Source organism: Wasmannia auropunctata, unplaced genomic scaffold (assembly GCF_000956235.1).
Source record: "Wasmannia auropunctata unplaced genomic scaffold, wasmannia.A_1.0 LD334385.1, whole genome shotgun sequence".
Taxonomy (NCBI): domain Eukaryota; kingdom Metazoa; phylum Arthropoda; class Insecta; order Hymenoptera; family Formicidae; genus Wasmannia; species Wasmannia auropunctata.
Window position 1 is genome coordinate 369,668 of NW_012028505.1, and position 27,853 is coordinate 397,520.

The window sequence follows — 27,853 nt, forward strand, 5'->3', positions numbered from 1 at the left end:
CTCTCTCTCTCTCTCTCTCTCTCTCTCTCTCTCTCTCCCCCTGACCTCACCTAGAGCGCCACGCCGCGTCGACGAGCGGGAGGAGAGGGGAAGGGGAGCGTCGAAGTTGCGCAACCCTCCACCGGCAGGCAGGCTGGAATTTACCCCGCAGGCCGGCCAACCTAATGGAAACAAGAAATTGCGGCAAACTGCGTTACCCACGCCTCGACGCCCTGGAAATATCGCACCAACGACGACGCTGGGCTTGAAGGGGGGTTGAAGGGGTACGCCGCCGACGGCGCGGGGCGCCTCGCCTCCGCCTGTTCTCGTTTTCAAAGAGACGCCTCGGTGGATACACCTCGGCGGGGTCACGCCGAGGGTCGGCCAAGGGTCGTCGAGGGTCGCCCTAACTGTCGCAAATTGTTTGTGCAGCAATTGCTCGGCGCGTTATACGCCCTTAGAACACAGAGTCTTCAGGCTGCGGCGTCTCGAGGGACGTATTCAATGGAGATTCTGGCAGTGAAAAATGCTCCATAATTGCGTGGAGTAAAATTAAATTGAATAATGAGAAACTAAAAACTCACTCCGCGGAGTTTTACACCAAACGTATATAAAATTACATCGAGCGAAATGTCAAACTATCGAACCGTCGTGGAAATAGAGGGAAAGAGAGCAGCTTCGGGATGCGCTTTGTGGAACGTCCAAAGGTATCTAAACGTAGGGAACGGGTCAACCCCCTCCCCCCTCCCCCGAACTAGGAAAAGCATGGCGCGTGTTTATTTAACATCTCTGATAATCGAGTTATCGCCCGCTCGGCGCTGCTTTCTTTCCATTCGACTCGACGATTGTGGAGATACGCGGGACGGATACTTTCCGAGTGACCGGAGCACTCCCGGTGCAATTTATCGCGGCGGCACTCGGGAGGGAATTCCGCGTGTTTGCGAATGTCGTTTCGCTCGCTAACTAACGAGATCGGGGCCGCCGGTCGACGTGTCGATGTATCCGAGAATGTAATCACGAACGTAATTGATACATTATTTTCTCTGGACACAATGAACGAACAGAGGAGAAGTGCGGCTGTCGCTCGAAACTGTTCGAATTCACACTCGTATAGTGTGGTCTGTCAAAATTGAATAATTCTTACAGACCAAAATACGTAAACGTGTAAATAAATAACGAAAGGCTCTTAACTTTAAGTAGGGTTTCTTATTTAACGGACTTTTAATTGTTATTTATAGATAGGTAAATGGTAAAGGTATAAGTAGATAGCAAACACAAGAAAATGTTTGCCATCAGTAAAATAATGCGGAAATACAGAAAATGAATAAAAATACGGAAAAAGAAAAAGAAAAAAAAAGCGCAACTACGAAAAGAATTATGTACAAAATATTGAAACATTAAAATAAAATAATACTAGACACATGAATGATAATGAAAGTGCGCGAGAAGCAAAAACGTATAGAAAAACAAAAAGGTAACTTAAATTAATATGCTTAACACGTGGACTCGAACTTAAAAGTTAACTTGTACTTGACGATTTAGAAATGACTTAATAAATGAACGTCAGTTATTTGTCAATTCGATTTTTTCAAATGTGAAATAAAATTTTTCGTTTCAATTTAAATTTAATAAAACTTTTACCGTGAGTTTTGATGAAAAATTCAATTCAATCTTTTTTTTTCTTTTTTTTGAAAGGTGAAGTAGAATTTTTACCGTGAATTTTGATATGAAGAATTCGATTTGATCTTTTTGAAGGGTGAAATAAAATTTTCACCGTGAGTTTTGATGAAGAATAAATATAATTTTATGTAGCATGTTAAAATAGCATGTCGATATAAAAATCGGGCGTCAGGCAGAAAATCACCTAATGTTAAACAGTGGCGGTCAACATATTAATTTAATGTAACATCCGCTTTCAATCGAGATAAGGCAAAAATCAAATCGTACACGGAAAGAATAATTTTGCTGAATCCAGATCTAAAAATAATGTTAAATAATCAAAATAATTTTGTGCGAAAGTCAAAATGATTGCTAGAATATCAAAACGTTTTTACATAGCAGTGCTTATCAGTATTAACATTCCAACAAATCATTTTGATTATTCAACAAAAAATTATTTTCAGATCTGTATTCAGCCAAATTTTTAGACCTTTCGACAAAATCGTTCCCTCCGTGTACCGGCTGCGTTAAAATCCAGCGAATCACATCCCAGCTGTCTGTCAGTCTACCGGACCTCGTCATCAAGATGCAGGCCGATCGCCGCATGATGGTCGCCCACAGTTTAGCCGCGCCGAAACAATTCGTTTAGGCCGACAATCTCGTCCCACAATTACGAAGTTTGTCGCGCCCGGTGGATGAAAACCCCGCCGCGGGAGCGCGACGGGGCGGCGGGGCCGGGGCGCAGAACAAGGAGGCAAAATCCATCTGGTGATTTCACAGGCAATTATGCCGCGTCGCCGTGGACGGGCGGCGCGGATGGCTTACTCTTATTTAACGCCAATGTGGGCGCGCGGCGCACGCCTCGCCGACCACCGTGCATCCCGGCGCCAATCGCTCGCTCGCCCGACCGCCATCCCATTTGCGCGAAATTGTCAATGATAGAATGGCACGAGAGATCGAAAACCCCCGCATTCAGCGGTCCCGCGTTCCCTCTTCACCCCCCCCCCTCCCCTCACCCTGCGGCACTCTCCTTTTTCTTTTTTGTGCTTCTCTCTCTCTCTCTCTCCTCCCTTTCTTCCTCCTTTTCCGACCTAAAAACCGACCGTGCGACGGATTTCTTCCTTTATTAGTTTAGCCGCTACAAGGGAATATTCACGTACAAATCGCCCGTTTTCCAATTTCGTGCAGGCAGCTCGTGTGTGATATCTCTGGAAGTTTACGGAGTAAAATGATCACGGCGTTCTTTGATTTCGGAAGATATTCGAAGGGGGTACATATAGATCCGTTCTGCCACTCGAAATTGTATTTGCCCGACGATAAAAACGTCGGATAAATCGTCGAAGATATATCATTGTTTATTAACGCCATGAAACTTCGAACATGTAAAACGCTTGTTTGATCACCACTGGTGGTCCGATAAAAATGTCGCTGGTTTCAACATACAGTCTAACGATTAGATATCTCTGCCACGAAGATATATATATATATCCATCTTTTTTAAGATATACGAACTCGAGACAGACGGTATCGCAGAGAGACGTCCCTTGCCGCACAGACAATTTCCGTCTGTCCTATTTTGAAAATTAACAATCGGGATTTGCATTGCAACTCTCGCGCGACAACTCTCAGATTTAATATCAACGCGCTCGGATTACGAGATTATACATCGTGGCGGAATCGCGCGCGCGCGCGCGCGAGACGCGTTTCCTGTCGAGCCCTCGTAATTTCGCGTGCGAGTTGTCGCTGCTCGCGTCGTTATAACGCCGCGGAATTGCGGCCCCGAGGTAATCGCGGATAGTCCCGAAGACGCTGTCTCACGCTCCTCCTTTTGCCGTCGCGCGAAACTTCCTTTGCATTTCGCGCGAAAGGACCCAAAGCTGAATGCGGACACAGATTCACCTACCTCCCCGCGATTATTCTCGAAAGAATTGGCCTGGAAATCAGCGGTTGTATTGTAAGCGATTTCTTTTTCAAACAAATTTTCCTTCGAACCACGAAAAAAAAATCTCATTCTCCTCACCGAGCCGCTGAAAGATGCAAATATATTGCCCGACTAGATCGGACTTTCGGATGCTTTTTATTATTTAAACTTTGAACATGCGCAAAAATTCTTTTCGATTTAATTTATAAAATTCTCAAAATGTCGCTACCCCGTTTTTTGTTTCTTCGCCTGAAGTTTCGAATCCTTTTGTGTAACCGCACCTAAGTAGTATAATTTATTGACACAATATTGGCTCAATATAATATATTTCCAATGGACTATCAATAAATTGAATGATACTAGTGTACTTTACACTTCTATCCAAGTGTTGTATTCTTGGTGACGTTATGATAGGAAACACTGCTATCGAAGAAGAAAATCGATCCTCATTTAGGACTATCGTATGTTCCAGTATGACCGATCAACGTTTCGCCCCAAGTCTCGCTTCTTACCTAAACAACACAGCCTATTTCCTTTATATCCCCGCGCCTATATATATATATACACGCATACACCTATACGCACAGAGCCCCGATTCCTTCCTTCCTTCCTCTTCCTTCATCCTTTTTCGAGAACGGCAATTTGTTGCCAGGCGCGAAGTCGAGTTTTCCCGAATGTCGCCAGCGCGAATGGGATTAGCGCGGCGAGAAGCGGTAATCAGGAATAAAAATGCGTCAACCGGCGGCATTTACGCTAACTAATCTCCTTCGGCGGGCGGAGAGGCGCTAACGGAGTTAGCCGGCTTCGTCGCCCAGCTCTCTCGCTTACTCTCTCTATCGCTCTTCGTGTCGCTCGACCGTCGCTTGTTAGCCGGGTAATTGGCCATTTTTATGCTAAGCAGAGCCTCTTCGTCGTCGTCCTCGTCCTCGTCCTTGTCGTCGTCGTCGTCGTCGTCATCGTTGTCGTTGTCGTCGTTGCGAGCATCCCCTCGCGCAACGCGCGTCTTTCTTCCGCCATTTCGCGGCTTAATCCTGCGAATAGTGCTATCCGTGAACTCCTTTCGACCATGTTCACGGCAAAGCAGCACGCGAATACAAAGGTCATCTCACGAGATCGTAACGTTGATGCCTCTCGACGAACCGTATGCGACACATCCGTTTTTCCGCGCGACGACATTCTATATGTACATACATATTTTCGCTGGCAAACTCATTATCCGTCGCGATGCGCTCTTCAGCCCCTCGGTCGAGGTCCAATTTTCCTCCCCCTTAACCGAGCGTAAGCGCGAGGCGTAATCCGGATGTTCGCGCGCGCGCGCGCGCGCGGCCTCCACCCCGCCCCTCCGGCCGCGCGAAACTCAGCCGCGACTCTCTCCTCGTGCCTGCCGACTTAGCGCCGGGCAACTTTTCGTATTAATAATCGGTATAATAATTAGTATTTTCACGCGCGACTTAGCAGGAAGGACGCGCCGGCGTCGACGTCGGCGTCTCGCGAGGGGGGGGGGGGAGAGGAAGGAGAGCGGAGGGGCGGGAGGCGCTGGGAAGTTCGTCTAAGATCTTGATTTTAAGTTCGCCGGGGCGAAGGAGAGGCGCATATTTCACCGCGCTAATGTCCCGCCAGATAAACTACAATATTAGCTGCCTTCGCCCGTGATTTAATTTAACTTTGCCCCGGCGCGACATCCGCCGCCTCCTCGAGCTCGCGCCCTCTCCTCCTCCTCCTCCTCCCCCTCCCCTTCCCCCCGCGAGCTGCCGCGCCGCGCGGTTCGCCACCGCGGGTTTATACCGGTAAAATCTCCATCGCGAGTTACACGTGGATTCTCATTCGAGATCGATTTCGCGAATCCCGCGAAAGATGCGCGGCGAAAAAGAGACACTCTCGTCCTGACTCTCGTTTAATCGTCGCTCCAACTGTTATACGTACATTTGCGACGTCGTCGCCTCTCTATTTCGCGCGATCTGCGCGACTGAGATGAATCAGAGCGAGGAAGAAGAAATGATTTTGTTTCAATTTTACCTGTACTGTATTGTTCCAATGCAGAAGTGCACATATTTATTTCCTTCTTGAAGAAATTTGAATTATAATTTAAGGGAAGATTCGAATTAAGCTAGCGTTGCCTTCTGGTTCCTCAGCAGATCCTCCGTGAAGTTGTCCCCTTTGGAAAACCGAGTGTAACTGTAATAATGAAACAGTATTATACACATGAGTCTTGTAACAATGAATATAATAATACGAATTCAATGTCTTATGACAAATGAAATAAATTTCTTATAACTCCAATTTTCTGGTGCGCGCGTCCACTTACATATGAGTGTATTTCAATTTTTCAGCGGTGGACAAAGACGGCTTCGTCGATCTGACAGACTCCACGAGATGCATTTGCGTAACTTTGATGTCACTCGCACTGATTTTGCCGTCCTGTCATCGATAAACAAAATAAATAAAATATAAAACAAATATTTATATGTACACACCTTGGTATATATAAGTATAAAGCATTCACATAAATTGACGTAAACGTTTTACATCTCTACGTTTAAAAAATAAATTAAAAAACAGTTTTATTGAAAAATAACATTTATTTTTAACAATCTTGATATTTTTTTTCTTTTATTATCACCTTTTCCAAAAAAAAAAAAAAAAATGCAATAAATCGAGAATTTATACTTATGACCAAGCACATGTATTTTATAATTTATATACTGTACATGTATATAAAATAGTTTTACGTTCGTACTTCAATTGTATGTTTAAAACATATACCTAATCCACAAAGCATAGTCCTATTATCATTCGTTTGTTCCGATCGCGTGAAAAAGTTTTGCCGAATTCGTCTCAAAATACTGCAAAAGCTTAATGTTGCGCGGTATAACAGCAGCGATTTGAATTAATTATTGGAGTTAAGCACAATCTGCACCGCTTCGGAAGACACCCTCCCATGTTCCTATCCGCATAATCACTTATCACAGCAACGCGCCCTCCCCCCCCCCTCTCTCTCTCACCCTCTATCTCTATATATCTTTCTCTCACGCTCTCGGGATGCGTCACGCTCTCCGGAAACTCACTCGCTAATTAGACGCACAGTTTGGATACTCGCGTTCTTCCGGGAGCTAAGTGCCGCCGTATAACTTCGTTTTCTCCGATGCGTATTAATTAATAGCTTCCCGCGCCACTCGTTCCTCGTATATACCTCGAAGACGCTCCCGACCTTTTAACGCAGGGGCCCGATTAATTCGGATTAATTCGATCGGGTGCACACGCATGTATCATATGAATGAAATCGCCAAATTTATCACTCGTCTCTGTAGATCGTATAAAACCGTGCGTTTTTAGTAGATTTTCATATTTTTTTTTTTTTATATTCTTGAATAAAAGTTGTGAGGAATGAAGATTGAATGAGCACATCAAGAAATTCGGTCAATCTTCGATGCATTTACAAACTACTAGACGTCGGATAATAAATTAATGACTTCCAAGAGGATTTGACGCATGAACGACATAATATCAATATTTTACATAAATATTTACTATTTATGCCGTATATATTTATGGTCGTCTAATCGAAAATTTTCGTTTCTATACCAATAAAGTGTCACTTTTACACCTGTTTAGGTAGAAAAATTGCAAAAATGGATTAGCGAATAAACAAATAGAAGAAAATCAATAAAATAATTAGAAGACGGATCGAGTAAGTGAAACAATTAAACGGGGCGTACTCGAGGGTACGGAGGGTCGACGATAGACACGTCGAAGACGTCTGAGGGACTTAACGAGCGTCATAACTAGCGGGAATGGCTGTCTGGCTTTCGATCTTGCAGGACCGCTGCGGGCCCTAAACCGTGTATCATTATAACGCATAAGATAATAACCCCCTCGACGTTCAGCGAGGCGTGGGGCGAAGCGAGCGGGGGATGAAGCGAAGCGCCGAAGGGGGTGGCCCGGTCGCCCCGACGCTCTCGGCACCGTGTGCTAATAAACCTGGTCTACGTTTCCTCGGTTATATCGCGGCACCTACAGCTCTCCTCCGCAGTCCCCTCCCGCCCCCCCCCCGCCCCTTCGATCTCCCCCAACCCGCGCCCGGGCGCGCCCCCGCGTGCACGCACACCGTAGGGTGCACACCTAACGATATTATCGTCATTACGCACTATCTTACTTCGGAAGCTACCCTACAAATGATTCTCGGGAGTCGCGCGAGAAGCGCTTTTCATTACGGCGCGGCGCTGCACAGATACTATCCAGCGACGACAACAACAACAACAATAACAAAACGGTTCGGCCATTAGCGATGCCGTTCCGCAAGAGAGTCCGAGTCAACAGTAGCGGCTCGGAAGATCGATCACCATAGCTGACAAGTAAAATTCCGATTACCCAGGCTAAATTCGTATACGTGTCTGAATATCTCTCTCGAATTTTTCGTTGAAAGTGATTAGATACTTGAGACAGTTTTTACCTTCATTTATTATGCTTGTCTACATTTCATAAATATTATTTTATTTATACAGGTACTTTTAAGTCACTCTTCTCTATAAACAACAAAATGATATCTTGAATTTTTTAACTAATGATCAAACAACAAGGTGTACAGACAATGAGACTCAAGAATTAATTAAGTTGACAAAGGGACAATGTACGATTAATATATAAATAAATATGAATTGATATTAATCCTTTGGATACGGCTGAATTAGCGAAGCTGTACGACGTACTGCGCTTGGCCGTAAAATTCGAAAAAAATTAAAAAATCCAGTAAACAATTGATCAACTAACAATAATATTATATCAATATTGCAATTTCCTACTCAACAATATAACTGTTGTATTGTACATGTGTTATATTTATACTGTTGAGCAGAAAATTATAATCAATATAATATCACTATTAATTAATGTTTATCAGAGGAAACGATGTTTCGATGAAACAAGCGCAGATGAAAATAAATGAAAACATTTCCACTTAATAACGACAAAAGCATCGAGGTACAGAAAAATGCTAATAGCGTTTGTCCCAAAAGACCGTTCAGAGGGAAGCCACGATAATGACATTTCATTTCAAAGAATAGCGGGAAGCCGCTATAGTGGCGCGTAGTAATCAAAGGGTTAATGCACTCACCTTTGCAATCGCCGAGGCCTCCTCGAACGCCGACAGTCTCGCCAAAGTGATCGCCGCGTTGATATCAGCCCCGGTCAATCCGTCAGAGAGCTGAGCTAGTTCCCTCAGGTCCAGCTCGGCTATGCTTATATTTTGCGAACCGCACAGAACTGTGAAGATCGCCTCTCTTTCCAACTGAAACGAAAAAACGGTGAGTATTGGTAAAGAAAAATTATGAAGCCACGCCGAGTTGGGTTTATAAAAAATATATTTACTTCATCCGGTAAAGAGCAGTACAAATACTTGTCCAGGCGTCCCGGCCTCAGGAGAGCCGGATCCAACAAGTCGGGCCTCGAGGACGCTGCCACGATCACCACCCCCTCGCGATCCTCGACCCCGTCAAGCTGCGTCAGCAGTTGGTTCACTACCCGATCGGTGACACCGCTAGAGTCGTGCCCGCGTCTGATTAAAATAAAATGCATACAATATATTTGTCATAATAAAAACAATTAACATATATTTTTTTACGTGTTGAAAATAAAGAAAAGATTAAAATGAGATATGAGCTCCGATAATTGTCTACATATTTATGAATATTGCGACAGCTGTGTATTTGTCTACTTACAATAGTTATCTATTTATTTATATATCTTTTTACATATCTCTATTTTATCTTGATTTTACTTGGACTAAATTAAACTATTTTTTAAAAGCATGCCTTGCCGCAAGTTATATTTACGATTACGAGACTACAAGATAGGTATAATATTTAATCTGTAGAGAGAATATTTGCTGTCGATTATTGTAGCCTATCATTAGGATATCAACAAACAAAGATGGGATGGGTAAATTTTTTTTTTGTACGATCAGTTAATCCAGGTATGACTCACCTGGGCGCAAGACTGTCGAATTCGTCAAAGAATAAAACGCACGGCCTGGCGCGACGGGCTCTAAAACAATATAATAAATTTTAAAAAATCCATATATCATATAAACTCCGAACATCAGTATTGAAAGAAAGAGAAGAAAATTTGAAGAATTATTATACCTTTCGAATACATTTCTTACGGACTCCTCACTGGCGCCTACGTACTTCGATAGCAATTCTGGACCCTGAAGTAAAATTTATTATTTAAAGTTACATTTCAAAACGTTGCTTTCAAGGAAAATTTTACTAAAAAGCTATAATTTACTTTAAGTGTGTTATAGACTTTAACTAAAATTTTCCTTAAAAGCAACATTTTGGAATGTAGCCTTAAAAAAATGATAAAAAAACCGCATTTATACATCATTTAATTGCAATTAAATTATTATTTTAATTAAGGATTTCGTGTGAAACTGACGCATAAAATAAAAATAATGAATAAAACATTATTAAAAATTATTAATAAATTTCATTTTATGCCTGATTGAAAATTGCCAAGCCAAGCTTTCTATAAAGAGTAGCTGTAACTTCGTTCCGTGATAACTATAAAATTATTCTTCTTTTTATAATTCCAACAGATTTAAAGAGAATTAAAACTAAACTCCATTTTGAGTATTCTAATTATAAATGAGTCTTAGGTTTCACCTTGATGCTGATCAAATTCACGCCGCACTCGCCGGCGATCGCCTTAGCCAGCATCGTTTTCCCGGTGCCGGGCATCCCGTACAACAGTACGCCGCTCTGAAGCTTTATCGGAGCTTTCTTGAAGATCTCCGGGTACTTGAGCGGCCACTGCAGAATCTCCGTGAGAGAGCTCTTCGTGTTCGCCAGTCCGCCGATATCGGACCAAGAGAGACCGCCGCTCTTGTACAACTGCACGCCCTGCAGGGACATCGGCGTGTAACCCTCCAGTGCGACGCTAACGTTTTCGTCCGTCACGACAATCGGTGCCTCTAATCTTTCTGCCGCTTTGAGCAGACAAAAATTCGTAAATATAACACGTTGCAAAATAATCAAGCTAAATTTTCTTGGACTTTCCTGGCGAAAAAAATTCTCATAATATTTCATATATTTTTAAGAATTTTTTATTTTTAAAATTTATCAAGATTTCTGAAAAAAAAAAACCTTAAACCTCTTCAGATTTTATTAGTTTTTTTCGGAAATTATAGAAGTCTCGAAAATCTTAAAGTATTTCAGAATTCATATACATATGTAAAGAATTCTAGAAAAGATGTAGACTTTCTCAGCACTTATTTTAAAAAATGTTTAAATTCATATTAAAAAATCTGAGAAATATTTTAAAAAGTTAAAATTTTACAAAAATGCTAAACAATTCTAAATAATTATATGAGAAATTCTAAGAAAAATTTTCACCAGGATTAAGACAAAACTAAATATAATTAGCCTGTGATCATCTTACTATAAAAATGATTTTTAATTAACACTGCTGTTAATTAAAATATTGCTATTTGCTTTTACTGGTACAATTTTTTTCTTCTGATTAAATTCTTTATTTAAAATTATTGCGGTGTTCATGGGTATATTTTTGTGATTATTTGTGTATCTCATTACCGTGGAGCTTCCACGCGACGAACCGCGCTTTCTCCGCCAAGTCGACGAGATCCTGAGGCATCCAGCCCTCGGTCTTGTTTCCATAGTAATTCCAATTTATGTCTCCGGGCACGCACAACTTGTCCTCGAGCGTTAATCGCAAAATATCGATTCTATCCGCCTGGTTAACCACGACACGAGTTAGTGTTACGCAGAAATCAACGAGAGAACGTCCCAACTTACACGGGATAGGGAGAGTTTAATTAAGAAGGTGCGGAAATACGAAGGCGCGTTAATCGAGAAATGCACCCGGCAAACAAGATACAACTAGCACAAAGAATGGAATTTAGAGAATTGCAAAATAATAAATATGACTCTAATATATTTCATATTTTACTTTCTATTTCTTTTTTCGAGCGAACTCTCTTTGAACATCTAAATTTCAGTAATCGTGTTTCGTGAAAATAACACGAATTAAAAATGAAATTTTGTGATGTATAAATTAAACCTAATTATGTAAATAATGTATAGCATTTAAAGAAAAACATAGTGGCAACTATAAAAATGACAACATATTTTATAGTATATAGAATTTAATAAATGTATAGTTGAATAAACTATTAAAATAAATTCAATGACTTTAAAATAGTTTATTCAGCTATATAACTTTACATGTAATGTAAACTAAATTTATCTTTATAGTTGGCATTATTCTATAGTTATATTTTAGTTGTCATTATTATGTATTTTTCTTCTGAATGTATGTAATGGGCTTCTAAATTTCTTGTGAATTTACGTAAGATAAAAGATCGATTTTTTTTCAGATTTCGCGCATGTTACTCTCTTCGCATAATTTGAAATAACTTTATATGTTATATGGATTTTTTTAATCGGATCGATTGTACCTTCTCGAGACTCGGGATCTTCAAGATTGTCCTAAAAAACTGTACTCCTCTGGCCGGCCGTAATCTCGAATCGATTTTACTCACGTCGGCACAAGTGGCGACGATCGAGATGTAATGAGAATCTTGGTATTTCGTGATGGTATTGATCAGCATGTCAGCAATTCTAAAATTCAGTATAAAATCAATCAAGAGATTCTGTTGATTAAGATGATCATCGGACATTTCGTATTAGAGAATAAATATGAAAAAGGTTTTTTGTTTCTTTTTAAAGAATAATTTTTGAGAAATAATATTTATAAATATATTTATAAATAATCTATGAATGATAATCACGAGCGTCGATTTTGCAAATCACGAAATTATTTATATAACAATTTTTTACCTGCCTTTTCGATTAAATTAACAATTACTTTACTTATGATATTAACAATTACCATTTGGCTTAAATTAATCGATAAAATGCAGCTCTGTTTACCTGGAAGCGTTTATCGTTTTTACCACGTCATTTTGTGACGCAGTGGTACTGCTATTGGTAATGCTATCCAAATCATCCAGGAATAGTATGGACGGTTGATGACACAAGCATTCGTTTATAATGGGCATAATGATTCCCTGTATTGCCTCCATCTGTTTGCCTAATTAATAATCGCTGTGTTTAGTAAATCTACAAGATTTTTTCGTAACTAATACGGCAAAAATTTGACAGATCTCAAATTGCACTTTTCAATTATTTTCTAAAATCTTTTTTTAAATATATTTTATTTTAATTATAACATAGATATAATACAGATATGAATTTAATTTTAATTTAGGTTTGGAAATATATAAAATGACTTTAATAAATTATGCTAAAGCGGACTCCAAAATTTATAAATTAAACAATTCAATAACCTTTTTTTCTAAATGGTAATAAATTAAAATACGATTATTGAATAGATTAGTTATAATTTATTAAAAACAAAATTAAAAGAAAATAACGATTAAACCTTTCTATATAAATGTTATCGCAAGAAAAAGGATAAACTAATATAAAATCCCACAATTTGGATCTATTAATTCTGTGAAAGTGGCTCATCCTTTGTAGATGGAGAAATGTGAAGAATTGAAATTACTGTCGCTAAAAATGATTCCAAAGTAAATCAAAATATTCGGTCCGTATGATAATATATATATATATATATGTTTTGTGCATCGTTAATCGCGCTTTAATTTGTACGCCGATTCATTAGCTCTACGTTTATGTTGTATTTTATTTTTCATTTCAAAAGTTCTTTGGAAGTTCTTACTTTCTTATTTAAAAACATAAACGCTTTCAAGATTTGGAAGTTCGACAGAAATTAAAATTCGTCACATTCGATATTGCAGTTAATTGCGCGAAAAAAAAAACTGACGCGATATTACCTTGTAGCGACCTGCAATCAATCGTGTGCGTGTACACGAAATACGGCGCCTCGCAATAATGTTCGATTAGCTTTTTGCAGACGGTCGTTTTGCCGGAACCCATGTCGCCGTAGATCAGAATGTTCTCCCGATCGTACCGGAAGTCCACCGCTCGCCGCAAGCCCAAGCTGAGGTCGAGCGCGATCTCGCAATGTTTAAGGACACCCTCTATATACCTAAGTAAATATATTTTTTTTATCGCGATTTGGCGCAACATATAAATCGGACTTTAAAATCTGATTTATTACTTGGCGATTCAAAAAGCCGCTATTATCAGGCCGTTTTATCAATAGCAGCTGTAACTACCATAAAGATGTGCGAATCGTGATATTTTTTATTACGCCGAATCGTATTTTATTTCTTTGTTCAAATCCGAATCGAATCGACAAAATTTTACCAGAGTCAAATCGAATCATTGAAACATTTAATCAATAATTAATTATTGTTAAGCTTAAATTTTAATGTGTACACGATAAAAACAATTTCTACGTAGAAAAAAAAGTATTAATTATATGAAATACTTATTAGCAAAAAATATGAAACATTTTATATGAATGCCAAGATATATATGATTCGTATATTCAAACTATACGCAAGAGGCAGGGAACGCTTGCATCCTCTCTCTAAATTTTGGCAAGGAGAAACAATTAAATTATAAAATTACTTTTTGGAAAAAAAAGTATTAAAAGTATTAATTATATGAAATACTTATTAGCGAGAAATATGAAACATTTTATATAAATGAATTTTATATGAATCAAGATATATATGATTCGTATATTCAAACTATACGCAAGAGGCAGGGAACACTTGCATCCTCTCTCTAAATTTTGGCAAGAAGAAACAATTTAATTATAAAATTACTTTTTGAGAAAAGACTGGAAAAAAGTATTTAAAAAATATACCTGAGATGTACCTCAAAGATTGACTTTAATATAAGTATTTTAATAAGTTTTGTATGAAATAAATTTTTGACTCTTCTTCCTGCCCCTCCCCCCTCCCATTCGCCCCGGCTGGGTCATCCGAAATTTTCGAACAATTCGGATTCGAAACACAGAGATTAAAATCCGAATCAAATCGCATTTTACTTAATTCGATTCGATTCATATGTATTTTAATAGTTCGCACATCTCTAATAAAAACCTACACCGTGGTCACACGCATCTCATTACCTCATGGAGATTTTCTCCATCCTTTCCGCGGTACAGCGCCAATCGAAATTCGACTTGCTCGGGAACGACAGCTCGCACGTGGCAAGGACGGTCAAGTCCTCCGCGTCCTTCGCGTCTACCGTCGCGTAATCGGCATTCTCGAGGGACATCTTTACCAAGCACTTTTCGCCGCCGTCGAGCAGAATTGTCGCGGGCGAATTAAGCAGCAGTGGCTCGTGCGTCGAGTGGAGTTTCGCGTAATTTTTAAAAACTTCCGGCGTCACCGACGGATCGGAGGGATAAATGTTCACCGGCGACGCCTTCGGTGGCTCGCCCTCCTCCTCGATCGTCCGCACGATCACTCTGCTTCCCGGCTTCAGTTCCAAAGTGATTCTCAAACCCGCCGACACATACGCGCGCGAGTGGATCGAATTCAAGTCGAAATATTGTCTGTCCAACGACGCGGAGCACTTGTCCAAGATGTCTTCGAGAATGTAAATTCTCGCGACGAGTTCACGCGAATTGGTGGGTCGAAGGTCGAAAACGTTCGAATTCTTGCTGTTGTCGTTAGCGCGCTGTTGTCTCGACACTTTGCTGACCTTACCTGCAAATAAATTGGTTTTATAAGCCCCAGTTACACGCGGAACGAACAGTTTTGCTTAAGTAGTATAAAAATTAGACCGAATACAGAGATCTTAAAATATATAATCATGGATCATCAAAATAAGAACTCTCGATGATCCAAAAAGTTTTGACATTCTACACTCAGAGAAAAGACATAGTAATAGCGACAATATAGGGACAATTATACAAGTTTTATATATTATGGAATTCTATAAAATTTATCTATAATAAAAAATTTAAAAAAAGATCAATATAGACTTATTAGATTACAATTATACACGGAGAGAATTTTATTTTAAAATTTACCCCGCAAATTATGTTAATCGATCGGGATAATATATAGTATTTCCATGAATTTTATGTGATTTTCACGATTTTCATTCAGAAATCATTAACATGATTTTCAGGATAAATTAAAAAAAAATTGTCTCCGTGTAGCTTTTCAAAAACTATCTGTCAGATTTAGTTGCCATCACTACATCAGTTGAATAAATTATTTTATTCAACTATATACATTGATTTTACATATAAAACTTTTCTAATTGTCACCTACATACATATAATTGTCATTGCTATGTTTTTTCTCTGTAGAACGTTAACATTTTTTGCAACATCATGCTTGAGCGTCCTACATAATTATTTTCAGTTTTGTATCTGTACCTAATTTTTACATCCAATTTTTACTTCAGCAAAATCGTTCTTTCTGTATGTAATAAAAAATTGAGCGCGTGAATTTTAAGCAAAATATTCTCTTGTGTAAGAAATTTACATATCATCGTTCCTCTCGATCTTGCGTTTCTCGGCATGCTGCTCCTCGGAATCAGAATGTGATAGGGACCTCGCAGGATCATGTCGTGGGCATTCAAGTGATCGTAGGACTCGAAGACCGGCAGAGGATGCACACGGAACTCGCGAGGCGCGATTTTACTGCGGAAGCTCTGCAGCAAGGCATAATTTGCGTTGTCCCTCGAATCCTCGTCATGATCTCGTGTTCTGACAAGATTAGACCAGATATTGGTCAAAAAACCTATACTCTTGGTCTCTTTCTTAACGACCGCGTCCTTTATCGTTGCGTTCGCGATTGTATCAAGCACGTGCACTTCCGTGAATTCCTCGAGTCTCCCCCACGTGACGTTCGGCTTTAAATCCTCTACAAGGATCACGTACAAAATATATCTTTTTAAAATATCCTTGGTATTAAAATATTATATAAAATATTTAATATGTAACATAAAATATTTTATATAAAATTATGTATTTTTATATATAATATTCGTATAATATATATATATATATATATATTGTACTAATATTGTATATAAAAGTACACAATTTAATAAAGTCATGATATTATTAAAATATTAATACAATATATATATTCTTATACGATGCATTCCATTAAAATATATCCTGATATGTTTTAATATTTTAATAATGTCATACACGACTTTAGCAATAAATTCTTTGACTTCTTTCTTTGCATAATTCAACAATTCTTAATAATGATAAAATAATATTGATTAAAATTGATATAATAAAAACGGAGTAATTCAGCGTTTACTACTAAAATTTACTATTAAAATGTATCAGGATATATTAATATTAAAATATATCCTGATATGTGTGACATTAAGATATTAAAATATATCCTGATATATTTTAATATTTTATGTCACACACACATGACTTTAGCGATAAATTCTTTGACTTCTTTGCATAATTCAACAATTCTTAATAATGATAAAATAATATTGATTAAAATTGATATAATAAAAACGGAGTAATTCAGCGTTTACTACTAAAATTTACTATTAAAATGTATTAGGATATATTAATATTAAAATGTATCCTGATATATTTTAATATTTTAATGTCACACACACATGACTTTAGCAATAAATTCTTTGACTTCTTTCTTTGCAAAATTCAACAATTCTTAATAATGATAAAATAATATCGATTAAAATTGATATAATAAAAAACGGAGTAATTCAGCATTTACATAACTGAGAGTAGTAAAGCTATTGCTCGGAATTTTGCACAATCAAGTATTTATATCACACAAAAGAAACAAACGACTTGCCCACAATGAAAGTCACGGAGGAAAACTTTGAGATCCACGCCACGACTGGCTGTCCCTTCGCGACGATTCTCACTTGGTTCAGGAGATCCGATTGTATCTTCTCACTTTGCAACGTCTACCGCCGAAATACGGGCAATCAATTAATTAATTCATCATTGGCGTAAGTCGACGTATATGATCGAGCGTTATCATACCAAAAGTTCGCGATCGATCGCCGTTTGAGGCGCGACCTCGACGCTTGTTAACGTGAAAACATTTGCCACAGAGGACACGAGTACTTCATCTCCATCCTGGATGTTCAAACTTCTCGCGAATTTCGCCCCGATACATAACACTTCGTCGTCGTTAGCGCGAAAGATGGTAGAAAAGTAGAACTTCCTCTCGTTATGCGACACTTCGATTACATTCACCTGTAATCAAATTCGTCGTCGCTGATGATATTGTCCAGAGATCCGAAGAATTTGGCGTACCTACTATTAATTTTACGCTTATCTCGTCATTCTTGCGCGATCAAACTGTTTATAACTGCAAAAATTTATGGGGAAAATCACTTTTTATATATTCGAAGTGTGTTTCTTTGAAAATTGCGTTTCCTCGACAGGCAAAGTTTATTATTGTTGTTCCGCTCGGACGGTGCATTCTCCGTTGAAATTTCCTGCTACCGTTCCCCGTCTATCAATCACGTGACGTGACGTGACACGTCAGAGAGGCCCCGCACTGAGCGCTAGTGTAGCGTAGAGTCCCTAGCCATGCCTTGGCTAGGGACTCTAGTGTGTTGGACAGTCTTGCTGGCGCGTCAAAAGCACAGAAAAATGTAAACAACGTAAGGTGCGTAAGCAGTAAGCAAATCCAATGATTTTTATTTGCTACTTGTTTACACCGCATTTTCTTACGTTCCTCGGCTGCAATTAGCAGACTCGTTACGTTCCTCAGGCGTTTTATGCGTGACGTAACGCAACGTTCTCTCATAAGATGGCGCGAGGCGCCGTGTGTTTACAATCATTTATGCGGTGGTGACTGGTGTGTCAGATTCTATATAAACGCGAACTAACCTTGTCGTTCGAACGGTGCGTCGAACGGGCAGCCGACAGATGTGCGAAGCAATTGTTCGCCGTGATGTACTTGACGACAAAACGCTCGCGTTCCATCTTGGCGTAAACGGCACGGCCACGAATGAGAGACACACACACAATCTAACCGACATGTCACTCTGCAACCCAATGAACTTTGCACTGCGAGCTACACCGTGTTCCCGAGCAGACTGTAATTTACATTTTGTCACGAGCATTACTCGTTAAATTATCCCCATACAGAGAACAAACATTCGTTTACATATATGATGTGAATTTATTTAGAATTAATCAAAATCGAAATGATGTAGGCAAATTCTGAAATGCTCGAGAAAAACTTCAGCATTGACATAAAAATTTCACAATAAAATTGATGCAAAGCCATAATTATATAAAGCTTCGTGTTTTTTGAGAAAGAAATATAGAATATAATATATAGGTAGCGTAAGAAAATACCAACAATAGATACAAGAAATCTTAAAAAATGCACTAATTGTTTCCTTGCATGTGAGATAAATATACAAGTTATATCTTCGATTGGGCTATATATTTCACTGAAATAAAGAACTTGAGAGATTATTGACTCGCCGGGAAGAACTTCTGGAAAAAAAACGCGAATCCCAATTCGAACCGTTCGATTTTTATTACCTCTTGAGATAGCTACGCGACTGTCTACACAGCTCCGCGGCTCGACCAACCACTCTGTCGGCATTCGGTTCCACGCGCCGTCGCGAGATGTCGCCCGCGGCGGGGACGGCGCGGATTGGCCGGCGCGCGGGCGACGCCGGCCAATCGTCGCGCCGCGACCGGCCGTAACTGTGAGTTTGAAATCAACATCAACAGTCGGCAGTCAGTTAATCACCGACCAGACCCAGGGCAGAACGCGGGCGCGAGCGAGGAGACGCGACCGTAGCACAGCCGTTGCCGTTGGCCGTAGACGGCGCGTGGCGTGCGAGGACCTTGTAAACAAGCGACCTTTCGCCTTTCGCGCACGGCGATTACACGAGAGGATTCCCCCCCGAGAGGTACATACACACGTAGGTACGCAATTCGACGCGCGCACGTTCCTGGTGCGTGCCCCGCCGCCCCCGCCGCCGGCGATCGGCACGCATTTCGGGAGCACTCGGCGGGGCGAGAGGCGAGACGCCCGCGGGAGAAAAACGGCTCCATGCTTTTGCCCGTGTGTGTATATTTCGAATAAATATTTTGATATTTTGCTCGCGACCTTTCGCGGCCTTCGCAGTTCGCGGGGGCCAGCCTTCGCGATTGTTCCTCGACAGTCGTCCCCTTCCTCCCCCCCCCCCCCCGTCGAAGGGAGCAACGGAATATAACGAATCTCTCGCGACCGAACAGATCCGGCACGGAGTTGGAGCTTGTGTGTGCCCTGCGTCGATTCCCGCGTTTTCTCGTCTCGCAGCGCCTTCGCCCCGGGAACCGAAAAATCCGTAAAATCGTGAGATTTATCACAGAGAGCCACGCGAATTTCCATGCCGGCGGAAAGCGGGATAATTCCACGTCATTTCGGCGACAAGTTCGGCGATCTTGTCGGTTAGGTTCGTACAGGGAGCTCGATTGAATCGTACAACCGAGAGCTCCACTTCTACGTGACCTCGTAAGGTCATACGTTAACCTTCGATTGTGTTTTCTCTGAGTCAAAAGTATCTTGAGAATACTTGTGAGAGAGTGTAGAATGTTCTCATAACCTTAAATTGTTGCATTTCTCACATTAATCCCGGGAGCGATTGCCCAATTTCTTTTTATGCAAATGATCACCTCTCGGATTTTTTACACGCTAAGAAAGTCACTCTTTTATCCTATTAAAAGACGCTATTATTAACTATCTATTGTGTATCATTAATTGTCTTATAAATTATTGATTATTTATGATCATTATGTATATAGATTTATTCAATATTTTTTTAAAAAGATAAGGAGAAATAAAAAAAAGAACAGGTTTGATTTTTAATCGGTAGAAAAAACTGCTTTCTTGTTGGACTGGAGTATAAGAATTATTCCAAGTGATTTTTCCAAGATTAACAGGGCGATTTTTTTAGTTATTTTAAAAATCAAATTATAGATCGCAATTACAATTAAATTTAGTCATCGAAATTAGAATAGATATCGATTCTAAAGTCGATGTTTGGAGTCATTTTCACTTTTGCAAAAAGCACACAGAAAATTACTTTTAGAGCATTTATTGATCAAATGTTTTTTTAGTATTTATTATATATATTGCTTTAAAATAAATAGGAAATTAATTCAACTTAAATTTAATCATCTACATTGATGTACATTAATAGCACTTTATAATATTACTCTTATACAAATTACATATTTAACACATTGCTTGATGTACATTAATAGCACTTTATAATATACCAATATTACTCTTATACAAGTTACATATTCAACACATTGCTTGCCCTATGAGTTTTGTACATGTGTGATTTCTGTGTGTATCGCAGAATTCTCATTATCATATAATGTTAAAATATTATGCAATATGATTAAATGAAATTGCGTTTTGATATTCACTGTTGCTCTGGAGAAAAATTTTGCTAGCATTCTTTATATTTTTATTTTTTTAGAATTTATATAATTATAATTTTATTATAGTTTTTCTATACAATTTTATAATTTTTTTAAATTTAGATTTAGATTTTTTTATTCAGATTGAAACACTTTTTAACAACGCTGTAAAAGCCTATATCTTTTCTAAAATTCTTTATGTAGATGAATTCTAAAATATTCTATGATTTGTCATTCTATAATTTCGAAAGGAAACTTATTTAATTTCTCTTTAAAGAAATTTCAGATATTTTCAGAAATTTAAAAAATTAAAAATATAAGATATCAGAATTTTTTCACACAAAGACAGTGATGAAAATGTATTGCATACGTTACGTGCATAGATTTAAAACACTAACATGTCCCATTTTCAGCACGGAACATAAGCTTAAAGATTCTGTTCTGTTTACATCTTTAACAATATTATCGAATGATCGTCGTTTGTGAATAACTTTGCCTTTTTTATAAACTTCATTAATAAAATGATAACAAAATTGTTGTAGGCATCTTTCTAGCTATTGTTGAGTTTACGACAATTTTGTTGTTATAGAATAAGAAAAATTATTCACTAATGACAATCATTCAATAATAATCAATAAGAATTACGGAATAGGACTCTTAGGCTACATCCTCATGTTGAATTAAGTACACCCTGTTTAACTTTACTTTGAATTTACTTTTTGCTTTAAATTGTGTAGCTGTTATTAACTGTTTGTATCCAATTTCAAAATTCTGTATGACATCCATTTTTTATTGTTAAAAAAAAATTAATAACGCCAGTCGCTAGTGACCATCAGAGTGCCACTGAAAAGTTAAGCATTAGACTTGTTAATTATGAAAATGATAACATATTTAACGTAAATGTAACACTTAGTATAATTAATTGTCAGTCTTTAAAACACAGCTCCAATGAATAATATGTAATATCACAATTAAATTGCCGAGGCAATTTAATTTTACACAAAACACACACACACACACAATATACTATAAATTAAACTGTAATTAATATGTAAACTAATTATGTGTGTATTTTTGTGAATAACAGCAATTAAATAAGAAACAAGAACACCAAAGTTTCGTCACATCCTAAAAATGGCACCCCCGAAAATACTTGGACAAAATAGACAAGGCAGCACTGCAACCTTGAGAAAAGGGATAACAACTAGGAGTCAAAATTCTTTATTGAACAATGTATTGAAGTCCAATGTTGGCAGAGAAACTCGCGCCAAGCGAAAAGCAGAGGTTTCGCCATCCAAAGAAAGAACGAATAAAAGATACGCCTTTGCAAACATCACCAACGTATGTATTCTTCTATCAATTATTATGTCAAGGTGTACTTAAATATATGCTTCAATTCGGTGGTCGGATTTGAATGTAACTTTCGACACGATTTTCATGTCTTCCCTCCTTGCTGCTCGTGTCGTAATAACAGGTTGTAAATAATGCCCATATTAGACTAAAGATTGAAATTTAACCAATCAAAGCTAAGTTCACTAAATTTGAGATTAATTTTCATTATTATAATTGGTTAAATTCCAATCCTTAGTTTGATATATATTAGGCACAAGGCACACGATGCTTCTGCTCCAGAAGTATCACGAATAAGATCAGAGATTCAAGGAAGAAATTTTTATGTCTATGACAGAAGACATGATCCTACTGTATACGAGGAATTCTTGAGATAAGGTTACATATCTTGAAGACTACATATTTTTAGCTTATTGTTAGGCATTTTACTTTACTTTATCTCAGGCGTTGCAAGTAGCAGAAAGAAGACAGTCGACATCGACACTCGGGTCAAAAGTGATCTAAATCCGATCGTTGCTTTAATCTATTCATATCACAGCGTTTTAATGTTCACACCAATGTTTTTGTTACATACATTACACTTGGTATTGCATTTTTTATTTTATAAAAAAATATTTTTTTTTCCTTTTACTTTATGGATCTGATAGGCCATTACTACGTCGCTAGGAGGGCAAAATCAACCAGCAAAGAAGGTGGTTATTCTATCGAAACCAGTTGATGAAAGTAATGTAGCTTCAGAGAAACCTGCAGACGTTACTGCATTAAAGGTTGTACCAGCGAAGGTAAAACAAGTGCCTCGTGTAAAACCTATTATCAAAAAAGATGATAAAACAGAGACTGCCAACAAAATTGTAAATAATAATAGACGAAGTGCAGATTTAGAGAAATCCGAGGATAATTCGTTGTACGTCAGTGCATTGGAAGATGTCAATGATAGCATAAAAAGGACTCGCAGAAGCAGCAATAAGGTAAACAATATTTTCTGCAATATATTATTACATATCTCAGAATCCACGAAAGAATTTTTCTTCAATTTTATTTATTTACAAAAACTTGTCAAAAAATTTTTTCTAGAGACTAAAATTTATTTTTTAAATAAATTTTATATAATTTCTAACATAAAATTTCTTAACAAATTTAAGAAATAATTTTTTAAACTGAGAGGCAGGCTTATATATTTACTATATTTTATTTTACTTTATTCTGTTAATAGAATAAAATAAAATACTTCATTCTGTGAACAGAACAACTAATTGATTACATATATACAGGTTGACGAAAAAGCAAACGACAAACATGTGGAAAAAGTTGAGAGAGAACCCACATCTCCCGCAAGTGAGAATAAAGTTTCGGTCGCCTCTGTGTTGATGGCCGTACCTGAAAGGCAATTACCCGAAGGCGTTCAGTGGGACTTCGATGTCGAGAATTGGCTAGACCCGTACCAGGTATCGCACTACGTAATGGACATCTTCGAGTACCTGAAGGAAAGAGAACGCCTATTCCCCATCGGCGATTACATGGACCGGCAAGTGTGCCTCTCGCAGTGGATGAGAGCGCTATTGATCGACTGGATGGTCGAGGTTCAGGAGTCGTTCGAGTTGAATCACGAGACCCTGTATCTGGCTGTGAAACTGGTCGACCTATACCTGACGAAGATGACAGTCGGGAAGGAGACTCTGCAATTGCTGGGAGCTGCGAGTCTCTTTATAGCAAGCAAATTTGACGTAAGTTTTTATAATTATGTATCTTCACCGCATAAATTTTTTTGCCTAATAAAATTGTACTCGAATATATAAGTCCAATAACAAAAACTTCTTAACTTTGGCTTTAGGAAAGAATACCACCGATGGTGGAAGATTTTTTGTACATATGTGACGGTGCTTACACGCAGAGGGAGCTGATCAAAATGGAAATGAATGTTCTAAAAGTAGTCAATTTTGACCTGGGAATACCTCTTTCTTATAGATTTCTTCGGCGTTATGCTAGGGTAAGTAATACACAGGACTATCAATTTCTAAGAAATATTCCAAAAATTCTGTGTCGGGATTTTAATGAGTTATATTATATATGTTACTTCTTCTGTGAGTGAAATAATTTTCTTTTAAAAAAAAAGGTTTTTATTATTCAGAATTAGATTTAATCCTAATTGGGGAGTAAACCCAGTTTTTTTCAATTACACGCCAAATCTCCAGAAAGTGTTATGATTTGATTATAACAAATGTTTTTCACAACTTGATAGTTTTATACGTTTTATAATTTTATTCCTCGGATTTTAACCTTAAAAATGAAAAAAAATTATCCAATTACGTTAACTTCAAACAGAGAAACATTAAATTTTAAAATGTCGTCGGATACACTAGACCCATGAATACTAGTTAAATTTCGGAGTGAATATCGGTTAGAGATAAAACTAATATATTTTCGAATAAGTATTAATGCATAAAACTTGAATAACTTAATAACAAATATCTAGCAAATGGAAGATTTATATTTGATTCTTTCGAGTCTGAGTAGCAAAACATCTGATATTTTTCTTTTTCAATATATGTATAAATATTATATATATACTCAATTATATGTAAAATTTATTGTGCAATAAACATTGCAAAAGTACACATTATCTTCAGATTGTAAAAGAAAATCTAATTAAAAACTAATTCTCCGGTTAGAAATTAGATGCTTTTAGTCTCCGATAGATTGTCTAGTTTTAGAATCCGATAGAATATCTTATTCGAATGGAATCTATAAATGTACGCTAATTCAATCTATTATTTGAAAACAGTGTGCCAAGGTCTCCATGGCCACGTTAACCCTGGCTCGGTACATATTGGAGCATTCGCTTATGGATTATACGATGATCAGGTACAGCGATAGTAAATTGGCAGCGGCGGCGTTACTATTAGCGTTGTTAATGAAGGATCTGGGAGGATGGAATCAAACATTAGAATACTATAGCGGTTATAAACTTGACGACATGAGAGATATTTGCAATCTTTTGAATCAGAGCCTGCATAAGAAACACAAAGATTCACTAAAGACTGTCCACAATAAATACAGCCACAAGTAAGTATTTATATTTATTTATATTTAGTTCATTTCGTATGAATATTATATATGTATATATATCATATATTATATATGAATAGGATGAATGTTGACAACTTGTCTGAAAAATAAGTATCTAACTATACTTATAATTTAAGTGTTATTTATATTTAATTTATTTCTTTTATATATATTATGTATAAACAGAATGAATATTGACAACTTGTGAAAAATACATTATACATATAATGTTATAATATATTTAATATATATTAACGTTATAATATATAATGTATTTTTCACAAGTTACTAATATTCATTATATTTCATTTTCATTCTAGGATTTTCTTCGAAGTGGCAAAGCTGCCTTTAAAAGAGACTTTAGACATATAATAGAAAGAGTACAAATAAGAGTAAATCGATGGAAGTCAAACTTGTAAGTCAAAGAAAGTGTCCCAAATTCAGTATAAATACAGACAAGTGAATTGCTCTAGTAACATAGCATTAGGGATTATTAGGGCTAGTCGTATCAATAATTGTTGAACAGTTTGAATGTTTGTTAATGCGTTGTAAATGCTAGCGAATGGCAACGCTGCTCTCTAAATTGTGTAATGCGTGAAACAGAGGAATGCGAGAAACGTAAAAAAATCTCGAATGTCAAAAAGTTTTGTCGCGAAACTTCACCGAGTTTTTTTATGGGTACATTAGATGGCGTATATATTGACTCATTATCTTTATTATTATTATTATTTATATATGTATATGACATGGTAATCTCTATATCACTTTACAGTCTTTACTATTTGTATAAGTCATTTTACTAATTCTTTTTCTTTTTTTATTGAAAATTTATTTTAGCGCCACTCTTTTATATCTTTGCGAGAGTAATCTCTCTCAACCTGAGATTTGATGTCGAGTTTTTTTTTCAAATATTTGCAAGAATAGACTGAAAAGTAATGCACGTCGAATTGGCTCGTGAATGAAAAAATCTGTACATTTTCAAAATTTAAAGAAAAGAATAAAATTGATCTACTTTTTTTTACATGATCGCCCCTTGTAATCCTATAAATTTTTCCTAGTGAAAAATTTCTTTGGTAATCGTAACATCATCGTTCAGTTAGCTTCACCATCCACGGAAGAATACGATGCATTTTACGTCGAGAGAAGAAATGCGAATTGCACAACGTCAGATCTGTCGATCCGAATTGAATATCGTAACGTCTGTCGCAACATCTTTTATCGCGAAATTCGTACATAAATTTTGAAGCGGTCGGGTTCATATTTGCGAAATTAATTTTATTGCTCCAGAATCCACGCTTCGATTAGCGTTCCTAAACATGTCTCTAAATAATGACAAAATTTCATTAGATCGCACAAATTAGATCTAATTAGCATAATATATACTTGACTCCGACCATTGCTTGAGAATCATTGAAAGTGGAGCAAATTTGCCTTCAGTTATTAAGAGTAATCGAATATAGACACAACTGTTTCTATCTCGTTTCTCAATTGACTGTATGCGTTGCTTTTCAGCCTATCTCCTCGTAATTTATCTTCATTCAATCCTTCGATGCCTTTCACGAAAGATATTTTAAGGATTATACTTGCCGATCGTCGATTGATAGTGCGAACATGATTACGCAAGCGAGTGATCGTGTGACAATTCTCACCGAAGGTATACCGTCATATAAAGGGTGTGGCGCGTTGTTATCATTGTTGTATTTACAGTTAGGCTTCCCGTATATCTTCATCACAGGATCAAACTAACTTTTCTTGTCTGTCCCCTCCCGTCTCCATGCAATTTCAATATTGACAGTCTGATCATTGAAATATGATTGGAGGTCGAAGAACGAGAGGAGCATAAAAAAAAAGCTAACTAATTCCCGGGAAATGCAGCGGAAGCCTGACTGTAAGACGTAGACTGACTGAAGCTTATGTTGTTGGATGAGAAACTCGGATTTCTGTTACAGTCACGAAATGAGATGATAAAAAGCGAAATATTTATCGCAGATAATCGCGGATGATGTGAAAATTCCACATAGGGTTAGAGGCGTTTTCCTAAAGTATCCTATGTCTGATCTTAGATATCTAGCGATCTAATCTAGCTGTACTTCTAACAATTATGGCAATTTGTTTTTAGGTATGATTTAAAAACGCCCGTTTTGTACATTTAGCGAAGTAAGATCTCTATCGAAACTCGTAATGTAACACGTGAATGCTAAATTTGTGAGCGACAAACCGTTTCCGCTGGTAAATTGCGGTTTGTGTCTAAACTGAGAGCATCAGGATACCAATCGTGTAACTTTTTCCCTAAGGCGGAGTCGCGAAGAAAGAATTCGCCCTAGTGAAAAAAAAATTGATTGGTACCCAATTAAGCCATTTTATTAATTTATTCTGAAGATACACCTGCAGTACACCACTTCGAGGATCAAGAAAAGAGGGGAAGTTGATTTATACATGCTTGCGTGCCAAAACAGAAGTGTAATAAATTCGAAAAAGACCGCTTTCTCCGCGCAGTTCGTAGATCCGACG

General features: G+C 37.7%; 2 protein-coding genes across 10 annotated transcripts; one reads left to right on the top strand and one right to left on the bottom strand.

Annotated features, from left to right (window-relative positions):
• Positions 1-5,578: 5,578 nt before the first annotated feature.
• Positions 5,579-19,101, bottom strand: LOC105458703 (peroxisome biogenesis factor 1). Of its 2 annotated transcripts, none has more exons than XM_011704206.1 (17): positions 19,046-19,101; positions 18,380-18,588; positions 17,522-17,737; positions 17,328-17,442; positions 16,014-16,394; positions 14,642-15,224; positions 13,431-13,645; positions 12,505-12,664; positions 12,030-12,192; positions 11,146-11,305; positions 10,219-10,535; positions 9,697-9,761; positions 9,539-9,598; positions 8,924-9,110; positions 8,670-8,843; positions 5,865-5,977; positions 5,579-5,734 (listed from the first exon to the last, which is right to left on the bottom strand). In XM_011704206.1, exons 2-17 carry the CDS (start codon positions 18,473-18,475, stop codon positions 5,662-5,664), a joined length of 3,078 nt encoding a protein of 1,025 aa, XP_011702508.1. In that variant the 5' UTR covers positions 18,476-18,588; positions 19,046-19,101; the 3' UTR covers positions 5,579-5,661. The 2 variants fall into 2 exon arrangements, with proteins under 2 accessions (XP_011702508.1, XP_011702507.1); XM_011704205.1 differs by having other exon boundaries at positions 10,219-10,541.
• LOC105458701 (G2/mitotic-specific cyclin-B3) lies at positions 18,073-27,513 on the top strand. 8 transcript variants are annotated; one of them, XM_011704200.1, is made up of 7 exons: positions 18,073-18,155; positions 22,014-22,267; positions 22,924-23,244; positions 23,548-24,000; positions 24,108-24,263; positions 25,059-25,339; positions 25,663-27,513. In XM_011704200.1, the coding sequence occupies exons 2-7, from the start codon at positions 22,061-22,063 to the stop codon at positions 25,712-25,714; spliced, it is 1,470 nt and encodes a 489-aa protein (XP_011702502.1). In that variant the 5' UTR covers positions 18,073-18,155; positions 22,014-22,060; the 3' UTR covers positions 25,715-27,513. The 8 variants fall into 8 exon arrangements, with proteins under 8 accessions (XP_011702502.1, XP_011702498.1, XP_011702501.1 ...); XM_011704196.1 differs by lacking the exon at positions 18,073-18,155 and adding an exon at positions 19,232-19,438; XM_011704199.1 differs by lacking the exon at positions 18,073-18,155 and adding an exon at positions 19,232-19,434.
• Positions 27,514-27,853: the final 340 nt, after the last annotated feature.